Source organism: Rhododendron vialii, chromosome 12a (genome assembly GCF_030253575.1).
Source record: "Rhododendron vialii isolate Sample 1 chromosome 12a, ASM3025357v1".
Lineage (NCBI taxonomy): Eukaryota > Viridiplantae > Streptophyta > Magnoliopsida > Ericales > Ericaceae > Rhododendron > Rhododendron vialii.
Window position 1 is genome coordinate 626,580 of NC_080568.1, and position 19,956 is coordinate 646,535.

The following is a 19,956-nucleotide window of genomic DNA, read 5'->3' on the forward strand; positions in this document are numbered from 1 at the left end:
CTTTTACTTCACTTTAAATCATTCTCACTTTTTATAATCTTTTTCTCGCTAATCAAACATGCCCTTAGTATATAAGGCTGTTTTTGGGAACAGAACAAGTTTTATGATTGTGAAAACAGAGAAGATGGTTCGACTTATAGTCAAATCAAGTTTCCATTCTCTCGCAACCCTAACCCCTCTAGAGGCTCCAAGCACTACCCCTGCATCTGGTGACTCCCCTCACCCGACATTACAAATCGTCCAGCTTCTTCAAAGAAAATAATGCAGCAGACAGAAAATTTTCCGGATGAGCTAATGAGATAAAGTCTGAAAAAGATACAAGTGCATGAAAAGTCCAATGAGACGAGGGGTCAAAATGACACGGGAACATCCATAATGCAGGGATACAAAATAAGGAATCGGGTAAACAATCACGCAAACAAGCGTATTCGGAAGAGAGTTACAACAGGCATTCAGCAGTTGAAGGATATGGAAAGCCTGGCCAACCAACATGCCACGTTTCGCAGAGGGAAACAAGAGGAAGGAAAGGGAAAATAATCAGCTTGCTTGGAAAGCAACAAAAAGGGAAAAGGGAAAAACTCAGTTACAGAAAGCAAATTGGAGAAAGTTGAGACTTATTTCTTTTCTAAGTCACAAAAATGGGGATTGCTGTATCATAGAAAAATGGTAACGGGGTTCCTTATGCTCATTCAATTTGGTAGCTATTCTCAGGCTCTCCATTTCAATACCCGATGCAAAACGAGCAGAAGAGTACAAAAAGGATTGTTGAAAGAAACATATTAGTGCATATGGTACTTCTCATATATACAGCTCAATGAAATCACACAGTTTCAAACAGCTGTGACCCTGCTCCTTTTGGCATACAGCATATGTGAAAAAGAAGGAAAGAAAAAGTGTACAAGATTAAGGTGATAGAAGCAACATGAATAACTTAAAGCATTTGAAAATTATGAACGGAAAAGATAAAACAAGGAAACGAAATGTTTTCTGACTAGAAAATATGTCATCTGCGATCACGATTTCTCTGTCATTGCACAAAGAAGAAATTGGAGTCTAGTTGAAAGCATTTGTAGCAGAGTAAATGAAGTCCAAGAAACCTGTTCCTTTGAGTAGACCTTTACCAGTTAATAGCTCAAAATCCAACAGCAACAGGAAGCCGATTACAGCAGCCTTTCCATTTATCAATTCATTCTTCTGCGTGAAACCAAACCCCTCTTGATCCTCATCAACCACCATCCTCACCTACAACACATCATCATCTTTAATCGCATATCACAGACAACTAAACATCATGAGCAGCACTTTCTGCCTTTTTTGTTATTTACACTGTGCTTCAAAATTTACCTCATCAACATTGACATCACTTGCAGTTATGCCAGGCTGAGCCCTTCCGCTGAAGACGATTTCTGCGGATGCATCAGCTATTGCACCTCCTTTTATGCTGATGTATATATTCTCGTCATCAGTCTTCACTGGATAAATGAACAGATCCCTCAAAGCAGGCGTGAGAACTCTCAGCACAGGATTCTTTGGATACCATTCCTTGATGGAGCCAGTTCTAAGATCAAATGTGCTATCAGTTGTTGGGCAGACGATACAGCCATCCTGAGGAGAAAAAATTTCCATTCAGATTTTATGATGCCAAGGAAAAAACTGCATGCAAACGTTCTTCTTCCATGAAGACAAGTCATATGCACATGTTACACGAGAGGGAAAATAGAAAATAACGAAGATAAACTTTGTGACTGACATTGAAAGGGTCACAAGTAGGAGCATATCAATAGTTTCTCACAGTGAGTTCAGACCTCATCCTTGGAGTTTCTGGGAATAGTTACAGATTCCAACCATCATCAGACCATGAAATTATCCAAGGGAAGAAATCGACTCAAATACCCATTGAAACATGAACGTAGTAGAATTGACTGGATCGTATATCTCTTGCTGCCAAGCAAATGCCTATAGTTTCCATCCTTTTGGCTAAAAACTGCCAAAGATGCATAGTTGCAAGGACAAATTTGGTAACGAGATAGTTATCAGCAAAGCATGCACTTTTAGTGCGAAGGATACAGGAATATCTATTATTCTAGCAGACAAAGAAAATCAAATTATGGACTGCCAACTTCTTTTCCACAGCAATAGACTTTGAGCTCTTAGTGTTCTTTGGTCTACCGTCTACCCGAATTGGTGGATGGGACGGGAGCCATAACAAAAAAAAAAATGGTTACTATTTGATAAGATTTTGGGAATGAGAGGACTGGTCATTCATTGGCCTCCTAATGGAATGGTAATATGCCTAAATTAGTGAATGACGATAATATCCACCATGTCATCTTTCTAGCTAACCAGACTATGAATTGACCAATTTGATAAGATTTTGGGAATGAGAGGATTGGTCATTCATTGGCCTCCTAATGGAATGGTAATATGCCTAAATTAGTGAATGACGATCATCTTTCTAGCTAACCAGACTATGAATTGACCAAATATTCCTAAGAATATTTAGGTAAAGGTGATGATAATGCATTTTACGGGGGGGTAGAGGCGGTGTGGTGGACCATTCACCCATACAGAAAATTGAATACCATACAGAAAATTGAATACCATACAGACATGTATAAAGGAATGGCAGGGAAGACTAGGAACTAGTGTCACCAAACTTGATAGGTCCACATTGCATACTTTCCAGCACAATTGCATTTATTTAAACTTTAAACCAAAGGGAGTATGCACGACAAAGTTTTCGCTCATGATTCCATCGAACCACCACTCCCACAACCAGCTGGTGCTTCTCTCCCAAGTTCTCAACTGCTCTCTTTCTTTCTCATATCAAGTATGTATGTCTTTTTTTCCCCCTTTCTGCCTCATACTAAATTGAACATATTCTCTACTAAAAGTTGCAGGAAATAGTCTCCACAAGCAAACCGAAATCTAAGAAGCAAAGTCTACAATCTTTTCCAGAGCATCATTCTTTGTACTTTGCTCACATTTGTAGTTACTAATACTAGTAAAGAGTTCTTATTTCATCACACTTTTTTTTTCGACAGCTCAAGTGTATGTGCCAGCTTACACTCACCTCGAAGTAATCTCGGGAGACCAATCCTACTGTTCACTAGCCGGAGGCCCAATTAAAGCCAGAGCAAAGCCCATATGGAACACTTGAAGTGTGTTAGTACGTCCACTCCCGTTGGATGAAAGGGTTTCATGAGAAAAGAAAGGGAAGAGTTATGGTTTCTCGTGAAATCAATCATTTGGATTGAGCATTTTGGTGAGAAATGGGGAGAAAAAGTACGAAAAAGAAATATTTTTATTGGCCCTTCCCCTTTCTTGTCTCATCCTTTCCCACCATCCAAAGCGACTGCAAGCCATAGTATGAGAAACCAAATTTTAATTTTTAAAAGTTTTCTGCATTTTCGATAACAGACACGAACCGGGTAATGCCCCATTAAAATAAATCTTAATATAAAGACCAGGGGTTTGCTCCCTAGTCCCTCCTATGGCCTCCATTCGAAACTTCCTAGCTCCTTTGGGGACATTTGCTAGGTTGTTAACTTTAGGGCCCGTGATTAATCCAGGTCAGGGGCCGACCAACGAGGTGCAAGTGGGCCGGGTCCTTGCACACCTCCCAATTATCCCATTGTTCCTACTACATTTTAGGTTTTGTTTGTAAAAATTATGAAGAAAAAGGTCTCTCAAAATTGTGTTTTTGTTATATATAAGGTACAAATACATGTGATTTGGTCCCCGCAAGATAGCCCAGACCTCAGGTTATCATAAAATAAAATTCTTAACCGAGTAATTAAATGGGGCAATGGGCATTGACATAGATTACCTGAGTAAGCTTGGCATTGAGCAATCCTTCACTGTAAGCCCCCTCAGCAGGTGACTTGTTCTCAATCGCGAAAACCTCATCTTTATACCACAAAAGCAGTATAGTCTCCCCGTCTTGAATTATCACCCGCCGCTCTCCCCTCGGCAGCGCCGTCAACGGCACCACCGGGACCCACTTCTTCCCCAACTCACGTGACTCCTCCGCCACCGACACTTCAGTGGCCTTACAAACCGTTTTCAAACGGAGCGAGATAGCGGGTGAAAAACTTACGGGTCTGGGCCGGCCCAATGGGAGCAGCAGCGAGCGGTGATGGGGAGGAGAGGGGATGGCGAGGAATCCTGAGGTGATGTTTGGGGCTGCGATGGCCATCGATTATTTGGGGGGTAGAGAGAGAAAGCTTTGAGTTGGAAGAGTGAGAGGAAGGAGAGGAGAGAGAGAGAAAGCAAGGGAGGAATTTCCATGGCCACAGAAACTGGATAATGAGCAGAGTGGGGAAGGGAAGGGTTCGGGAAGGTTTAAGGCGTGCGTGTGTGCGTCCGCGCCAGACGTTGGTTACAAACAGTGTGTTCGGTTGCTAATTAGTAAGTTTTAGTTTTAGTTTTGTTTCTAATCATTACCTTATATCTTTCTTCAATTATTATCTTATATTTTTAATTATTAATTTTATTTCTGTCTCCATCTCTTTCCAATGATTACCCCTTTCTCTAATTATTACCATATTTCTCTCTCTACCTACTACCAAAATTAAACTAAACTAAACTACCAACCAACCAAGCAAAGCCAAAAGCGACCGAATATCAACATGTGTCGAGCTTTGGAGTGTATGAGTTCGGCCCCATTCCAGTTTATAGAAAAAGAAGGCAATTTCAAGTATAAAAATTATGTGTTTACACAAATAATTTTTTTACTAATATGATTTTTATTTGATAAATTTCATTGAGATCTTTTATAAGGTGCAAAAAAAAATTTTAAAAATTATTTTTCATTTTCATTATATTTGAATTTAAAAATTATTAGAATAAGGTAAACCGGAACAGGTCTTCAACTGTTATAAGAGGGTTCAACTCAAGCTCAAATTGAGCATAGATGTTCAAACTCGAGCTTGATTGATATTTGAAAACTTTGAGCTCAGTTTTGATAGCTAAACGAGCTTCTAAAAACGAAATTGAATTTATTTAAACGAGTCGAGTTTATGGCTAGCTTGAACTCGGCCAAACAAAGTGAAAAATTCTTTTCAGGCTCGGTTTGCTCAGTAGTAGCAAATGTGTCGAGTCTCGAGTTGCATACAAAAAGCGCAGGTCCTTTGCAATCCTAATTGTGAAGTCATGTTTCAATGCAAAGTTGGGAGATATTTGATGTACACAAACTCTTTATTCATTATTTCGTGGGGTTCTAATGGATCAGACAATTTTGGATATTTTTGTAGCCAAATCTGTGTACATAGATTTGTGCAAATAATAACATTGCTCGTTTTTCCATACTTTTTCACCACCGTTTTTGACATAATGAAAACACATACACAATTGGCCTTGTTCGTTTGAGAGTTTTGGGGGAGATTTTTAATAATAATAAATAGAGAGATAAATAGAGAAAGTTTGTTGGAGACCATGCCCAAAAAATTTGAGTCCCCCAAATGAACAAGGTCTTGACCATGATTGAATTGATATGTGATATTTAAATTTTGAAATGCTACAATATTTAAAATGCCAAAACTCATTAACCTTCTTCTATTGGTAGAGAAATGCTTTCTTATTTTTTTTGGTTAAATGCAAATTGCATGTGTGGGCTCCATTAAGATAGAAAGAGATGTGACATTGCCTAACTCTGTTGGGTCTTGCATGCTAGTCAGTAAAAGGTCGATATAACTACCGTCATTGACCGTAGAAGAGCTCTAAAACATGGAATACAATTGAAAAAACTCTGGTTGTGTTTGGCTGAGAGTTTAGTTTAGTTTAGTTATGGTAATGGGTGGAGAGAGAAATAGAATAATGATTGAATATAAGGGTAATGATGAGAGAGACAGAAAGATGTGAAAGTAATAATTAAAAAAATAGAATAATGATTGAAGAAAGAAATAGAGTAATAATTGAAAAACAAAACTAAAACAAATGGCAAACGAAAAAAAGAAGATCTATGCTTTGAACAAATGTAGATGACCGTGCATTTGCTAACTGCGCACGCAGTTTTCATTTATTAATCAGTCAGGTAATTGGTTTTATGTGGTTTACCCATGCGTAACGAATTGAGTAGCAGTAACTTTAGAGTTTGGGATCTCAAGGTTATCCCCCTTGGCCCTTGTTTTTTGTGTATTTTCTTTATTAGAGGTTTTTTTTATATTTTTATTCCTCAAACTATTATCTTCCTCTTTTTTTTTATTACATCCTTAAACAATCAAAGTCATTTGCTTTTTTTTCTTAAACTATTCAAATCTTTTCCATGTCCAATTAGTCCTTTAATGAGTCCAAACATCATTCTTTTGGACTCAATAGGTGAGATTAAAATAATTTAAAGATAAAATAAACCATAATAAATATTTATGATAGTTCAATAGGTGAGATTAGAATAATTTAAAGATAAAATAAACGATAATAAATATTTATGATAGTTTAAGAACGAAGTAAAAAAAGTAACCATAGTTTAAGAGACTTTTATGCAGTAATGAGATTCTGAGATGGATCGAATTCTACGTATTATGACGGATCGAAACTTTTTTGTGCCGTAGTTGTCAATACTACTTGTCAATTGTTCTTCTTTCAACGCCATTTCTGTTCTGTTAGTTTGCTTGGCTTGGCTTGGCTTGCGGGGAAAGACATCGAACCAGGTAGTGCACTGAGGGAGGGGCCTCAGTACCCACACGCCGCGTTTCAACGCACAATTTACATACGAGTATTTTCTTTGGTATATGCCGTCTCCTTCTCCATGTTATCTGCGACTGAGAGGCCTTTCTATATCCCAAATCCAGAAGTTCATCCCTAAGGAGTGGAAACAAATCAAGTCATCCGCAACCGGGGAACGTGATGGTTCCAGGGTCGATTCTCTTCTCACATCTCTCCAAGACTTTGGATCGAAAGGCCGTCTTTTTCAAGCCTTCAGGACCTTCTCTCTCATCCAATGCCAGTCTTCTTTTGGTGTTACCCGCGACGCAATTTTGAAAGCCGTTTCTTTTCTTCTGCTGTCTTGCTCCGACCTGAAGTCACTTTCAGAGGGTAGACAGCTCCATGCCTTCATTATCTGTTTAGGTCTTGACAAACATCCCGTATTGATTCGCAAGCTGATCAACTTTTACTCGGTCTTTAATCTCCTTGCCGATGCCCATCTTGTAACTGAGACTTCGAAAAGTTTGCACCCTTTTCACTGGAATTTGCTTATCTCTGCTTACGTGAGAAACGGGCTTTCGCGGGAGGCTCTATCCACCTATGGGCAAATGGTGAACGCTGGAATTAGACCTGATAATTTCACATACCCATCTGTTCTCAAGGCTTGTGGTCAAGAACTAAATCTGGATTTAGGGAGGGAGGTTCATAAGTCTATTGATGCTAGCCGTCTTGATTGGTGTTTGTTTGTGCAAAATGCCTTGGTCTCGATGTATGCCAGGTGTGGGGAAGTGGATGATGCTCGGAAGTTGTTTGACGAAATGCCCGAAAAGGATGTTGTTTCTTGGAACTCAATGATCTCTGGATATGCCTGCAAAGGTAGGTGGCGAGAAGCTTTTGAGCTTTTTGAAAGCATGAGAATGCAGGGAGTAGAATTGAATATAATAACCTGGAACACCATAGCTGGAGGGTGCTTGAAAACTGGAAACTATGAAGGTGCAGTTGAATTGCTACCACAGATGGAAACTTCTGGCATTCCTCTGGATTCTGTTGCATTGCTTATTGGTTTGGGTGCATGCTCCCATATGGGTTCACTGATAATGGGGAAGGAGATTCACTGCGTTGCAATTCGTAGTAATTTTAGTGGACTTCATAATGTTCAAAATGCTTTAATCAATATGTATGCCAGGTGCAAAGACCTAAGGCATGCACACAATTTATTCCAATCATTAGAAGCTAAGAGTATGATAAGTTGGAACTCTATTATTTCTGGTTACGCACACTGGGACTTATCTGAGGAGGCCTCCTATCTATTTAGGAAGATGTTGTTTTCTGGCATTGAGCCTAATTATGTGACAATTGCAAGTATTCTTCCTCTTTGTGCCCGAGTGGCTAATCTGCAACATGGTAAGGAGTTTCACTGTTACATTATAAGGCGTGTTTGGCTCGATGATTACTTATTACTATGTAATGCTCTTGTGGATATGTACGCAAGATCTGGAAAAGTTTTTCTAGCAAGAAGACTTTTTGATATGCTAAGCAAGAAGGATGAACTGACGTACACTTCATTAATAGCTGGTTATGGGATACAAGGAGAGGGACATGCTGCAATAAAACTTTTTGAAGAGATGATCAGGTTCCAAATAAAGCCAGACCATGTAACCATGGTTGCTATTTTGTCTGCTTGTAGTCATTCGGGTCTTGTAACCCAAGGTCATATGCTTTTTGAAAAGATGTTGACTGTCTATGGTGTAATTCCTCGTTTAGAGCACTATTCTTGCATGGTTGATCTCTTTGGTAGGGCTGGTTTACTGAAGAAAGCAGAAGAGATTATCAGAAGGATGCCTTACCACCCAAGCCCTGCTATGTGGGTCACTCTTATTGGAGCATGTCGCATCCATGGAAACACAGAGATTGGGGAATGGGCGGCTGAAAAATTGTTGGAAATTAGGCCTGAAACTTCTGACTACTATGTTCCGATAGCTAATATGTATGCTTCAGCTGGATGTTGGAACAAGCTAGCTAGGGTAAGGACCTTCATGAGGGACTTGGGTGTGAGAAAGGCTCCAGGCTGTGCTTGGGTTGATGCGGGTGCTGGATGTTCCCCTTTTTTCGTGGAGGACACATCGAATTCCCAATCAAATGAGATATACCCTTTGTTGGGGGGATTGACAAAGCAGATGAAAGATGCTGGTTATGTTGTTGCTGAGGATTTTGATTTGGATGATGAATTTGAGGAGTATGATGAACAACTTCTGTTAGCAAAATAAGCTCTTTGGTAATTTTCTTGCATACTCTTCTCAAGAATCTTCTGAAATGCCATGCTACATCCAAACGGTAATATACTAATAACCAATAGCATTAATGGAATTTTAGTCCTCATTGTTTTGTTATTGTGGGACATCCTCTGATCATCATTGTATTAACTTTTATATTTGTGTATGTTTTTGTATCTTGAATCTGCGATCTTGCTCTCTGGTATATAGTTGATGTTTCAGTGGTAACCACTGGTTGAATTCCCCCTCTGCACATATGGTAGAGCTAGTTAGTTGGTTACATTCAAGGTGGTTATTTGTTTTTGTTTAACCCAACTGGTAATTCTTTTGTCCCTACAATTACCGGATTTGACAAAGCATCTCTCAGCTTAAACTATCTCCCAGCTTCTGTTGCACAAGGGTGAATTGATATGCTATCATATGACCCAATCCAAGGTCCCACCCAGTGTTAAATTTTTTAGTGCTTGTACTTATGATGAAGACTACGGATACTGTATCAAGATTCATGGAAAATACAATGTTTTGTTTGGGTTGCATTCCCCCATAGCTAACCTGTCACAACCAAATGGCTGTAATAAAACAATGGAGGGTAAAACCCCTAGCTGTTGAAACCATTGCTTTGTCCCATTTGGTGTTTTTTTATTCTAGTGTTGGTTGGATTCCCCTCCCCTCTCCCCCAACTTGATGTATCCTTTGTCAAGTTTTCCTTAATAATAAATTTATTGCCGAAAAAAAAAAAACGAAAATGTGAAGTTGAGGGGTGATTTTGCAGAACTCTGAAAGCACTTTATTTTGTTACAGTACCCTAGCAGACTAAGTTTCAGATACATACAACTTGCAATCCTAGGAGAATAATATTCATTTTCACCCGCTAATTCTGTCCTACATGTGAGACCAGGTTTTCTTCTCTGTATTTTTTTTTGTTTTGCAAGAAGAAACCTGGAGTCTTCAGTTCCATAGTGAGATTTTTCCATTGTGCTAATTGTTGTTTTTAATTAGACTGGTCATTTAGTTCTAGGCATCTAGTGCACTGGCTGATTTCTGCAAGCTGCCAAATTTGGTATAACTGGTTGTTTAATTTTTCTGTTTATTTTCTTGTTAATTTCCTTTTTAGTTTTCTACTGTAGGATAGCAAAGAGGAAAAGCTAGCTTGATCTATGGCCAGCTAAATTTGCACAAGTTTTATGACGAAGTATGGCGAATACTTGGAGAAAGACTGCATAATTTGACGCATTTGAAGAGGTATGCTAGGATGCTACACTTGATGAATACTGTAACTAGTTTTTAGATGGAATTGGTGCTCTAGGGTATGTGATTTTCTTGATGTGCAAACTGAGCTCTGCTTCGTAATATGCAGCAAAGAGGAAGTCGCAGCTCGCAGCAACAGAACTGGGGCATCATATCAGGTATGGACGCTTTACCCACTAGCCAAACCACCACCATCTTATTATACCTCCTTTTCTCCCGATAATATCAATGGATAGGTTTTGACAAAGCATCATCACACATGCACTATCTCAGAGCTCTTGTTGCACTCAAAGCATCACCCAATCTAGTGTATGATTACTTGTGGAAATCTGGGTCTTCTTCGTTTGTTTATTTTCTGGGACAAAACAAAAGCAGCCGAAATAGTGCGGCAGAATTCAACATTTGGACCAATGTGGGGTACCAACAAACATATGTGGACCCACCGTCTGTTTGGCCCACATGCTATAATAGAGACTCCCTTTTTGACAAATCATGGCCTCAAGTTCAAAAGCTACCTCTTGGGCATTAAAAAAGCTAAAAAATTCCTGCATAATACCCCAACAGATTTGATGATGTCTTACTAACAAGAGGGTGTTTTAAGAAATCACATAGTTGGATGGGTTTGGTTTTTGTTGAATTTGGTTTTTTGACTAAGGACTTTTGTTGAATGGTAGTTGTGCCTTAGTAGATAAGTCCAAATATTCGGAAATACAAACATGTCAATGTCGATGCAGTATACAAAACCAACTTGAATTAAACCTTGCTTCACAATCAGTTAAGGTGGGCTTATATGAATCTTGCTCGCCATTTGATTTGTCAAGGTCTTTGCGTTCAGGTAGATATAATGGATTGGAATCTTATCTACCATATTATCCCATGTTAATAGTCTTTTCATTTTTCTTTACTTTTTGGATCGGTTCTTTTTGTTTCTGTGACCAGTATACCTTTATCTGTTTCACTCATCGTAATTGTGGTATTAAATACTTTCTGAGATCAGAACATGATTTAAACCCTTTGCAGTTGAACTCAAGAAGTTATTTGCTCACAAAAACGCAGAGGGATTGGAATATGGCAGTGGGTGATAAGCCTCATGTGGTTTGTATACCATACCCATCTCAAAGCCATATCAAAGCAATGTTGAAACTTGCTAAACTTCTCCACAATAAAGGTTGTCACATAACCTTTGTCAACACAGAGTACAACCACCGACGCCTACTCAAAGCGAGAGGACCGAATTCTCTCGATGGCTTGCCTGATTTTCGATTCGAAGCAATTCCCGATGGGTTGCCTCCTTCGGATGCTAATGCCACCCAACACATACCGTCTCTTTGTGAATCCATTAGAAAGAATGCACTAGCACCATTTCTGAGCCTTGTTTCCAAGATCAATGATGGTTGTGCTTCTCCACCTGACGTGCCTCCGGTTACTTGTATCGTCTCTGATGGGTTTATGAGTTTCACCCTTACAGCTGGTGAACAGCTAGGTGTCCCTGTCATATTGTTCTTCACCATGTCTGCCTGTGGTGTTATGGGCTTTTATCAGCTGCATGTTCTATTGGAAAAAGGGCTTACACCACTGAAAGGTACATTTTGACTTTTTTTGTGTATGAATCTATGGACACTCGTATAAGACTAAAGCTCCGTTTGTATATGAATCTATGGTTTCTTATGTTTGGTTGCAACTTCAAAATGGATGATACTATAGGCTTTGGAAAAAAAAAATGGTTAGAGCTGGTGGTTGTGGGTGATGGGTGGAAGATACAGTTATGGGTGGCGGTGGGTTGTGGTTGTGATAGAGTGTTAGTGGTGGCGGTGTGGTAACCTGAAAACCTTTTCCCCAAGTTCGACTAATTTTCCTTTGAGTTTTATTTTTCCATGTACCAACACCAGCTAAAGTAACACAAAAATCATTTTTTGCCGAAACAAATGAAGTGTATAATCTATGATGCACGGACACATACACGGAAATTCTAAAAAAATGGGGACACGGACACAGCGGGAGACACGCCGCGTGTATATTTATTTATATTTTTTTTCAAATTTTTTCCAAGTTTAAATGGTAAAATGTGGACAAACGAAAAATCCATAATTCCAATATCATTCAAACAAAACAAGACATCCATAAGTTCAATACAACTCTATTAAAAAATTACAGTCTGACCCCTAAATTTTTAAAAAAAATTACAGTTTGGTCCCCAATTTTTTTAAAATTACAATTTGACCCCCATTTTTATAAAAAAATTACACTTTGACCCAGCTGTGTCCCTCTCAAAAATTTAATTTAAATTACGTGGCGTGTCCTATACGTGTCCCCGCGTGTCCGACACTGCAATACGTCGACCTCTAGAGGTGTCGGTGCTTCATAGTGCATAATTGAATTCTTATTTTGGTATTCTGATGAAAATCACATGTTTCCTATGCTAAAATAATATTGTTGGGCGCAGATGTAAGCTATGTAACAAATGGGTACCTTGATACTGTCATAGACTGGATTCCTGGAATGAAAGATATTCGTCTGAAAGATCTTCCAAGTTTTATTCGAACCACGGATCCAAACAATATACCTTTTAACTTCTGCATGGAAGCAGCCATGAGGGCTTCCAAAGCTTCAGCAATCATTCTCCACACCTTTGATGCGTTGGAGCAGGATCTATTGAATGCCTTCACTGCCATCTTTCCAATTGTATATTCCATAGGACCACTTCAGTTATTTTTGAATCACATATCACAGAAAGACAAGTCGGAGTCCATCGGATACAATCTATGGAAAGAAGAATCCGAGTGTCTCAAATGGCTGGATTCCAAGGCACCCAGATCCGTAATTTATGTGAACTTTGGTAGCATAACGTCAATGACCAAGGAACAACTAGAAGAGCTTGGGTGGGGACTTGTGAATAGCCACCACAACTTTTTGTGGATAATTAGGCCTGATTTGGTAATGGGTGATCAATCAGACTCTGTAACTTTACCGCCTGAATTGGCTGCGGAAATCGAAGAAAGAGGTCTAATAGTAGCATGGTGCCCACAAGAGGAAGTCCTGAACCACCAATCGGTTGGGGGATTCATGACTCATTGTGGGTGGAATTCAACTATAGAGAGCTTGTCAGCGGGAGTGCCAATGATCTGTTGGCCGTGTTTCGGTGATCAACAGACAAATTGTCGTTATACTTGTACAGAATGGGGGGTGGGGCTGGAGATTGATAGTGATGTGAAGAGAGAGGAAGTGGAGAGGCTTGTTAGAGAGGTAATGGGAGGAGAGAAGGGGAAGAAAATGAAGAGCAAGGCTATGGAGTGGAAGGAATTGGCAGAGAAGGCTACTGGTTCAGATGGGTCATCCACTTTGAGTTTAAACAAGTTGGTGGACAAACTGTTACTCTCAATGGGTGGCTAGGATCTGCAACTGTTTGCAGCATTCCAAAATATACCTCTGTTTTCTGTGTGAAATCACACTAGATGTGATGTATGTGGTTGTTTCATGGAGTAGTTACTTGAAGGGGGGAAAAACCTCTATTTAATCATGGCATCTTTTTCTATTATTGGGTTTTCCTTCGTTAACGGTTGCTTGTTTTGGGGGATCGACAGCCCCTCTTATCGGTTCATATAGTGAAATGTTTCAAAGTGGCTTGGCTTCTACTATGATGGTTATTTTGATCGTTTTTGTCCATGCAACTACCTCTTATGCTGGGCAAATTCGTGTGTTTTGTGTAAGGTTATTTTTATGGATGTATCGCCATTGCTAGGTAAATGTCTAAATACTTCTGTTTGTTCTTTCTTTTTGTCCGATATGTGAGATCTGGTTTTCTTCTCTGTATTATTATTATTTTATTTTATTTTTATTATTATTTTTTTTTGAAAGAAGAATCCTCAAGTCTACAGTTCGAGATTGAGATTTTGCTATTAAGCTAATAGTTGTTTTTGATTGGGCTGGTCATTAAGTTGTAGGCATCTGGTGCACTGGCTGATCTCTCCTGAGCCACCAAATTTGGTATAACTGATTGGTTGATTTTTCTTGCGTATTTCCTGTTAATTTTCCTTTTAGTTTGTTACTGTAGGTCCATCAAAGAGGATTCTACGTCTGAGTGTGTAAGACTTGAAGCCTACGTTGATCTATGGCTAGCTAAATCTGCCCGAGTTTTAGGACAAAAATTGACACATACTTGGAGATAGAGTACATAATTGGACATATTTGAAGAGGTATGATAGGATGCTACACTAAATGAATATTGCAAGTTATTTTCTGTCTGAATTAGTGCTCTAGGGTGTGGTATTTTGTTATTGCACAAACTGAGCTCTGCTTTGTTTCATTTAGCAAAGAGGAAGTTGCAGCTCGCAGCAGCGTGGCTCGAACCGGGGCATCATATCAGGTATGGACCCTTTAGTCACTAGCCAAACCCTTGGTCACACCTAAATGGTATTAACCATCTTCTTTCTACCTCCTTTTTGCCGATAATATCAGTTGGTAGGTTTTGAGTCTTTTGACAAAGCATCACTCTGACATGAACTATCTCACATCTCTTGTTGCACTCCTGTGAATTGACATCCTGCCATAATCACAAATCAGGAGCCTATCATTTTTTCTTCAAGTTATTGGCATGTTTGTTTTTAGAATGCTTTTACCGAAGATGAAGACTAGAAATGCTGAGGGAACCCCCAACTCAAGTATTGCTATGTTAGGGATAGTCGAAAAGCCTGGCTTGTTTCGGAACTCTCTTGTTCCCATTGTGACACTTGACGGACTAGATATGTAACATAACGTCAAATTTGGCTAAAGTCTAGTAGAGATGCAAAAAGGCCACAAAATATTGATTTTTTGTTTGTTTGAGTTGTCTTTCAACCCGTCTATGGGTACCATTCCAAATTCACATAGATTGGCATGTGGGATTCACTTGCGGGTTCCGCACAAATGATCCGAACCGTTAATTGATTTTAAATATTTTTCCAAGGGGCCTTGTGAAAAATTAGCTAAATCGGAAAATTGGTACTTTAGATCAAGCACGCGCAATTATTGAAAACAATACTTTAAAAGTAATGAACGGTTTGGATCATTTGTGCGAGACCCAGAAGTGGATCCCATGCGCCGATTCGTGCACATCTCGTCGGCTCCAATAGTATTTTTGGTTCAGTGGTTTTTAACCTCCCAAATCTGGTCTAAACTCTTTTAGTACTTTTTTCGGTTCCTTTCATTGAGACAAGCCGATAGAATTATGACCAAAATACAAAGCAAAATCAGAGAAGTCTCAAAAAATTCCAAAAAAAATGCCAAGCTTTTAAGCTATCCGAACCCAAACCAACAGTTTGTAAAAGTGGCCCTTTTGGCTCTTGTCTTTCACAATATATTCTGGTAATAACATTTGTTTGTGTCACTACTGTGTATTTCAATGATTCTACAATTTATGCTTCTGTAGTTCAAAGCTGACAGGGCCACCAGAGACTGTTCATCAGATTAGTGGTTCTTGTTGCTTTACTGATTCTTCATCAGATTTCGATAGAGAGGTATTTGGAAAGAGTAGTGCTACAGGTGAAATCGTCGGGACAGCCACGCCGGGCAGTCTCCGGCCACCGGACGGCCGATCCGAGCCGTCCAAAAATTCTAAAAAAAAAAAAAGGGGGCCTACGCGAGATTCAACGGCATCCGAGGTGTGTAGGGTGCTTGATCCGAGGTATATATACATATATTCACGAAAAAAGGGTGCTCGGATCAAGCACCCTACACACCTCGGATGCCGTTGAATCTCGCGTGGGCCCCTCGTTTTTTTTTTTAGAATTTTTGGACGGCTCGGATCGGCCGTCCGGTGGCCGGAGACTGCTCGGCGCGGTTGTCCCGAAGATTTCGGTACCGACCCCGTCGGTACCAATAGCATTTTCGATTTGGAATCAGAATTGGTAATACTGAAATAAAAAGTCAATTGAAACCTTACTTATATAAGAAGTTTTTTGTTTGTTTTTGGAGCATATGTAAACAAAAAAAGCACAAAATCACACACATCAGAAAAAAGATGGTGTAAGCTAGCATAAGAAGCTAACACGTGCCCGCTATAATTACCAAATTCAGAAACACTACAGTCACTGACCGGGAGGGTCGGTGACTGGCCACCGACCCTGTGTGGGGCCCACTCCGGGCCCCGCACGAATGATCCGAGCCGCTCAATAATTTAAAAAAAAAAACCGAGTGGGCCATGTGAGAAATAAGCTCAATCCGATGTGTGTGCGTGCTCGATCCGAGCCGTTCTAAAATCAGATGATCCGAGCCGTTCAAAAATGAAAGTTTGGAACGAGCACGTACACACATCGGAATGAGCTTATTTCGCACGCTGCCCACTCAGTTTTTTTTTTTTAAATTATTGAGCGGCTCAGATCATTCGTGCGGGGCCCGGAGTGGACCCCGCACGCGGTCGGTGGCCGGTCACCGACCCCCGGTCGGCGACTGTAGCACTGCTCTACCAAATTTGGTGGATGGTTTTTCATTTTCTGAGAAGACAACGAAAGGGGCCCAAATAGTACAACAGCATTCAAAACTTGGACCAATGCACAAAACAGGTACGGAGCCACTGACTGTTTGACCCACATACTATGTAACAGAGACATTATTTTCGACAAATCATGGCCTCTAAATTCAGAAGCTACGTCTTGGGCATGTAAAAACAAAATCCATGATATCCCAACAGTTTTGATGAGGACTTACTAACCAGAGGGTGTTTTAAGTTATCACAGATGATTGTATGGTTTTGGTTTTTCTTGAATTTATGTTTAAAAAATGCTAGCATCACAAACAAGTACGCACATATACAAACTCACTCACGTTCGCTGTGGGTACCATACACACTCATTCACTATGAGCTCACACAGTGCACACCTCCAGTGTTTGTGGGACCCATAGTGAATGTGAGTGTGTTTGTGCATTTGTTTGTGGTGCTAGAATGATAGAATGATTGTGTTTGTTCTGATTAAGGGTTTTGTTTCTCTTTAAATGAAAGATAAAAAATTTGGCAATACGAATATGTCGTTGTCAATGCAGTATACAAAACCAACTCGAATTAAAACCTTGTTCCCCAATCAGTTGTGTGTGTGTGTGTGTGTGTGGGGGGGGGGGGGGGGGGGGGCGCGGTGTGTGGGGGGGCTTATATGGCAATTTGATCTGTCAAGGTCTTTGCGTTCAGAAGGATTTAATGGATTGGACCACACGGGTCCAGGTTAATCGAGGCCTTTCCTCTTCCTAGCATTTACAAAGATAGTAACCTTGTCCTTTTAAACTTTGACTTTTGCATTAGCTGTTTCCGTTGTATGTGATTGATATGCTTCAATCTCATTCTCGGCTTAATTATGGTGTTACATATTTCTTGAGATCAGAACATGATTTAAGCCCTTTGCAGTTGAACTCAAGAAGTTTGTTTGCTTATAACGAAAGAGGGATTGGATATGGCACAGGGTGATAGGCCTCATGGGGTTTGTATACCACTCCCAGCTCAAAGCCATATGAAAGCAATGATGAAACTAGCAAAGCGCCTCCACCGTAATGGCTTCCACATAACCTTTGTCAACACAGAGTACAACCACCGACGTTTACTCAAAGCTAGAGGACCGAATTCTCTCGATGGCTTGCCAGATTTCCGATTCGAAACGATTCCAGATGGGTTGCCTCCTTCGGATGCTAATGCCACCCAAGACATGCCTTCTCTTTGTGAATCCATCAGAAAGAATGCTCTCGCGCCATTTCTGGGCCTTGTTTCCAAGATCAATGGCAGTAGCGCTTCTGCATCGGACGTGCCTCCAGTTACTTGTATCGTCTCTGATGGATTTATGAGTTTCACCATCACAGCTGGTGAAGAGCTTGGTATCCCCGTCTTGCTATTCTTCACTCTGTCTGCCTGTCGTTTCATGAGCTTTTATCAGTGGCCTGTTCTAGTGGAAAAAGGGCTACTCCACTGAAAGGTACATTTTGTATTGGTTCTGATGAATCTATGCATACTCATGTACGACTAAAGCTCTGTTTGTTTTGCCAAAAATTGTTTCTTATGCTTGGTTGCAACTTTCAAAATGATGGTACCATTAGCTATGGAAAAAAAGGAGATTACGGGAGGTGGTTGTGGGCTTGTGAGTGATGGGTGTAAGTTATGGTTATGGGTGGTGGTGGTGGGTTGTGGTTGTGATTGTGTGTTAGTGGTGGTAGTGGTAACCTGAAAACATTTCCCCCCACGATGGATTAGTTTGCCATCGTACCAACACCAGATTAAGTAACCCGAAAAGATATTTTTGCGGAAACAAATGAAGCGCATATTTGAGTCCTTATTTTGCTATGGTAATGAAAATAACATGTTTCTTATATTGTTGGCCGCAGATGCAAGCTATCTAACTAATGGGTACCTCGATACCAACATAGATTGGATTCCTGGAATGAAAGATATTCATCTGAAAGATCTTCCAAGTTTTATTCGAACCACGGATCCAAACGATATTACTTTTAACTTCGGCAGGGAAGCAGCTGAGAGGTCTTCCAAAGTTTCAGCAATCTTTCTCCACACTTTTGATGCGTTGGAGCAGGTTATACTGAACGCTTTAACTGCCATCTTCCCATCTGTATATACGATAGGCCCACTTCAGTTACTTTTGAATCACATATCAATGAAAGATGAGTCAGAGGCCATCGGATACAATCTATGGAAAGAAGAATCTGAGTGTCTCAAATGGCTCGACTCCAAGGAATCCGGATCAGTAATTTACGTGAACTTTGGTAGCATAATGTCAGTAACCAAGGAGCAACTAGAAGAGTTTGGGTGGGGTCTAGTGAATAGCCACAACTTTTTGTGGATAATTAGGCCTGATTTGGTAATGGGTGATAAATCAGAATCTACAATTTTACCGATTCAGGCTGCAGAAATAAAAGAAAGAGGTCTAATAGTAGCATGGTGCTCACAAGAGGTAGGTAGTCCTGAACCACCGGTCAGTGGGGGGATTTTTCACTCACTGTGGATGGAATTCAACTATTGAGAGCTTGTCAGCAGGAGTGCCAATGATCTGCTGGCCGTTGTTTGCTGATCAGCAGATGAATTGTAGGTATGCTTGTACCGAATGGGAGGTGGGGCTGGAGATTGATAGTGATGTGAAGAGAGAGGAAGTGGAGAAGCTTGTTAGAGAGCTAATGGGAGGAGAGAAGGGGAAGAAAATGAAGAGCAAGGCTATGGAGTGGAAGGAACTGGCAGAGAAGGCTACTGATTCAGATGGGTCATCCACTTTGAGTTTGAACAACTTGGTGAACAAACTGTTAATCTCGAAGGGTGGCTAGGATCTGTAACTGTTCCCAGCATTCCAAGATATACCTCTGTTTTCAGTTTGATATCGTACGAGGTTGTTTTTGTGGATGTATCGCCATTGGTTGGTAAACGTCTAAATATTGGGCGTCCTTTCTGTCGTATTTCCATTTACTTTCCCTACCCATTTTATGAGAGGGGTATCAGAGCTCTGTAACATCATACTGTAATAATTGGGATTTTATAATAATTGTTGGAGCTTTCTAATGTGATGATTAAGATGGAGTTATGAGCTAAGTCCTTTTAGGTCCCATTCCGGAACGGGTTTTAAACCCTTATTTTTAAAAAAATCAATTTTAAGCTAAAAAATTATGAATTTATTAAAATTTAAAAATATGCATTATGAATCTTGTTTGAAAGATTTCGATGAGATTTTATATACGATGCAAAAAAAATTAAAAAAATATTTTTTATTTACATTATTTTTGAGTTTGAAAATGTAAAATAAACTGCTTATTTTTTAAGAAGGTTTCTGGAACGGAGCCT

At 39.9% G+C, this 19,956-nt stretch overlaps 3 protein-coding genes and 1 pseudogene across 8 annotated transcripts; 3 read left to right on the plus strand and 1 right to left on the minus strand.

Annotated features, from left to right (window-relative positions):
* Window positions 1-762: 762 nt before the first annotated feature.
* Window positions 763-4,318, minus strand: LOC131311420 (uncharacterized). The gene is made up of 3 exons (XM_058338882.1): window positions 3,830-4,318; window positions 1,345-1,605; window positions 763-1,242 (listed from the first exon to the last, which is right to left on the minus strand). The coding sequence occupies exons 1-3, from the start codon at window positions 4,196-4,198 to the stop codon at window positions 1,054-1,056; spliced, it is 819 nt and encodes a 272-aa protein (XP_058194865.1). The 5' UTR covers window positions 4,199-4,318; the 3' UTR covers window positions 763-1,053.
* A 2,161-nt stretch (window positions 4,319-6,479) lies between these two features.
* LOC131310154 (pentatricopeptide repeat-containing protein At1g71490-like) lies at window positions 6,480-9,166 on the plus strand. The gene has a single exon (XM_058337002.1). It carries the CDS (start codon window positions 6,732-6,734, stop codon window positions 8,910-8,912), a length of 2,181 nt encoding a protein of 726 aa, XP_058192985.1. The 5' UTR covers window positions 6,480-6,731; the 3' UTR covers window positions 8,913-9,166.
* Window positions 9,167-10,050: 884 nt separating this feature from the next.
* On the plus strand, window positions 10,051-19,689 carry LOC131310155 (7-deoxyloganetin glucosyltransferase-like). Of its 6 annotated transcripts, none has more exons than XR_009195133.1 (5): window positions 11,008-11,748; window positions 12,610-14,359; window positions 14,475-14,529; window positions 17,536-18,094; window positions 18,501-19,689. XR_009195133.1 is itself a non-coding variant. In XM_058337005.1 (4 exons), exons 3-4 carry the CDS (start codon window positions 11,235-11,237, stop codon window positions 13,554-13,556), a joined length of 1,461 nt encoding a protein of 486 aa, XP_058192988.1. In that variant the 5' UTR covers window positions 10,051-10,160; window positions 10,276-10,324; window positions 11,187-11,234; the 3' UTR covers window positions 13,557-13,834. The 6 variants fall into 6 exon arrangements, 4 of the variants coding, with proteins under 4 accessions (XP_058192988.1, XP_058192989.1, XP_058192987.1 ...); XR_009195134.1 differs by having other exon boundaries at window positions 14,480-14,529; XM_058337005.1 differs by lacking the exons at window positions 14,475-14,529; window positions 17,536-18,094; window positions 18,501-19,689 and adding exons at window positions 10,051-10,160; window positions 10,276-10,324 and having other exon boundaries at window positions 11,187-11,748; window positions 12,610-13,834.
* LOC131310156 (7-deoxyloganetin glucosyltransferase-like) lies at window positions 17,582-19,689 on the plus strand (annotated as a pseudogene).
* Window positions 19,690-19,956: the final 267 nt, after the last annotated feature.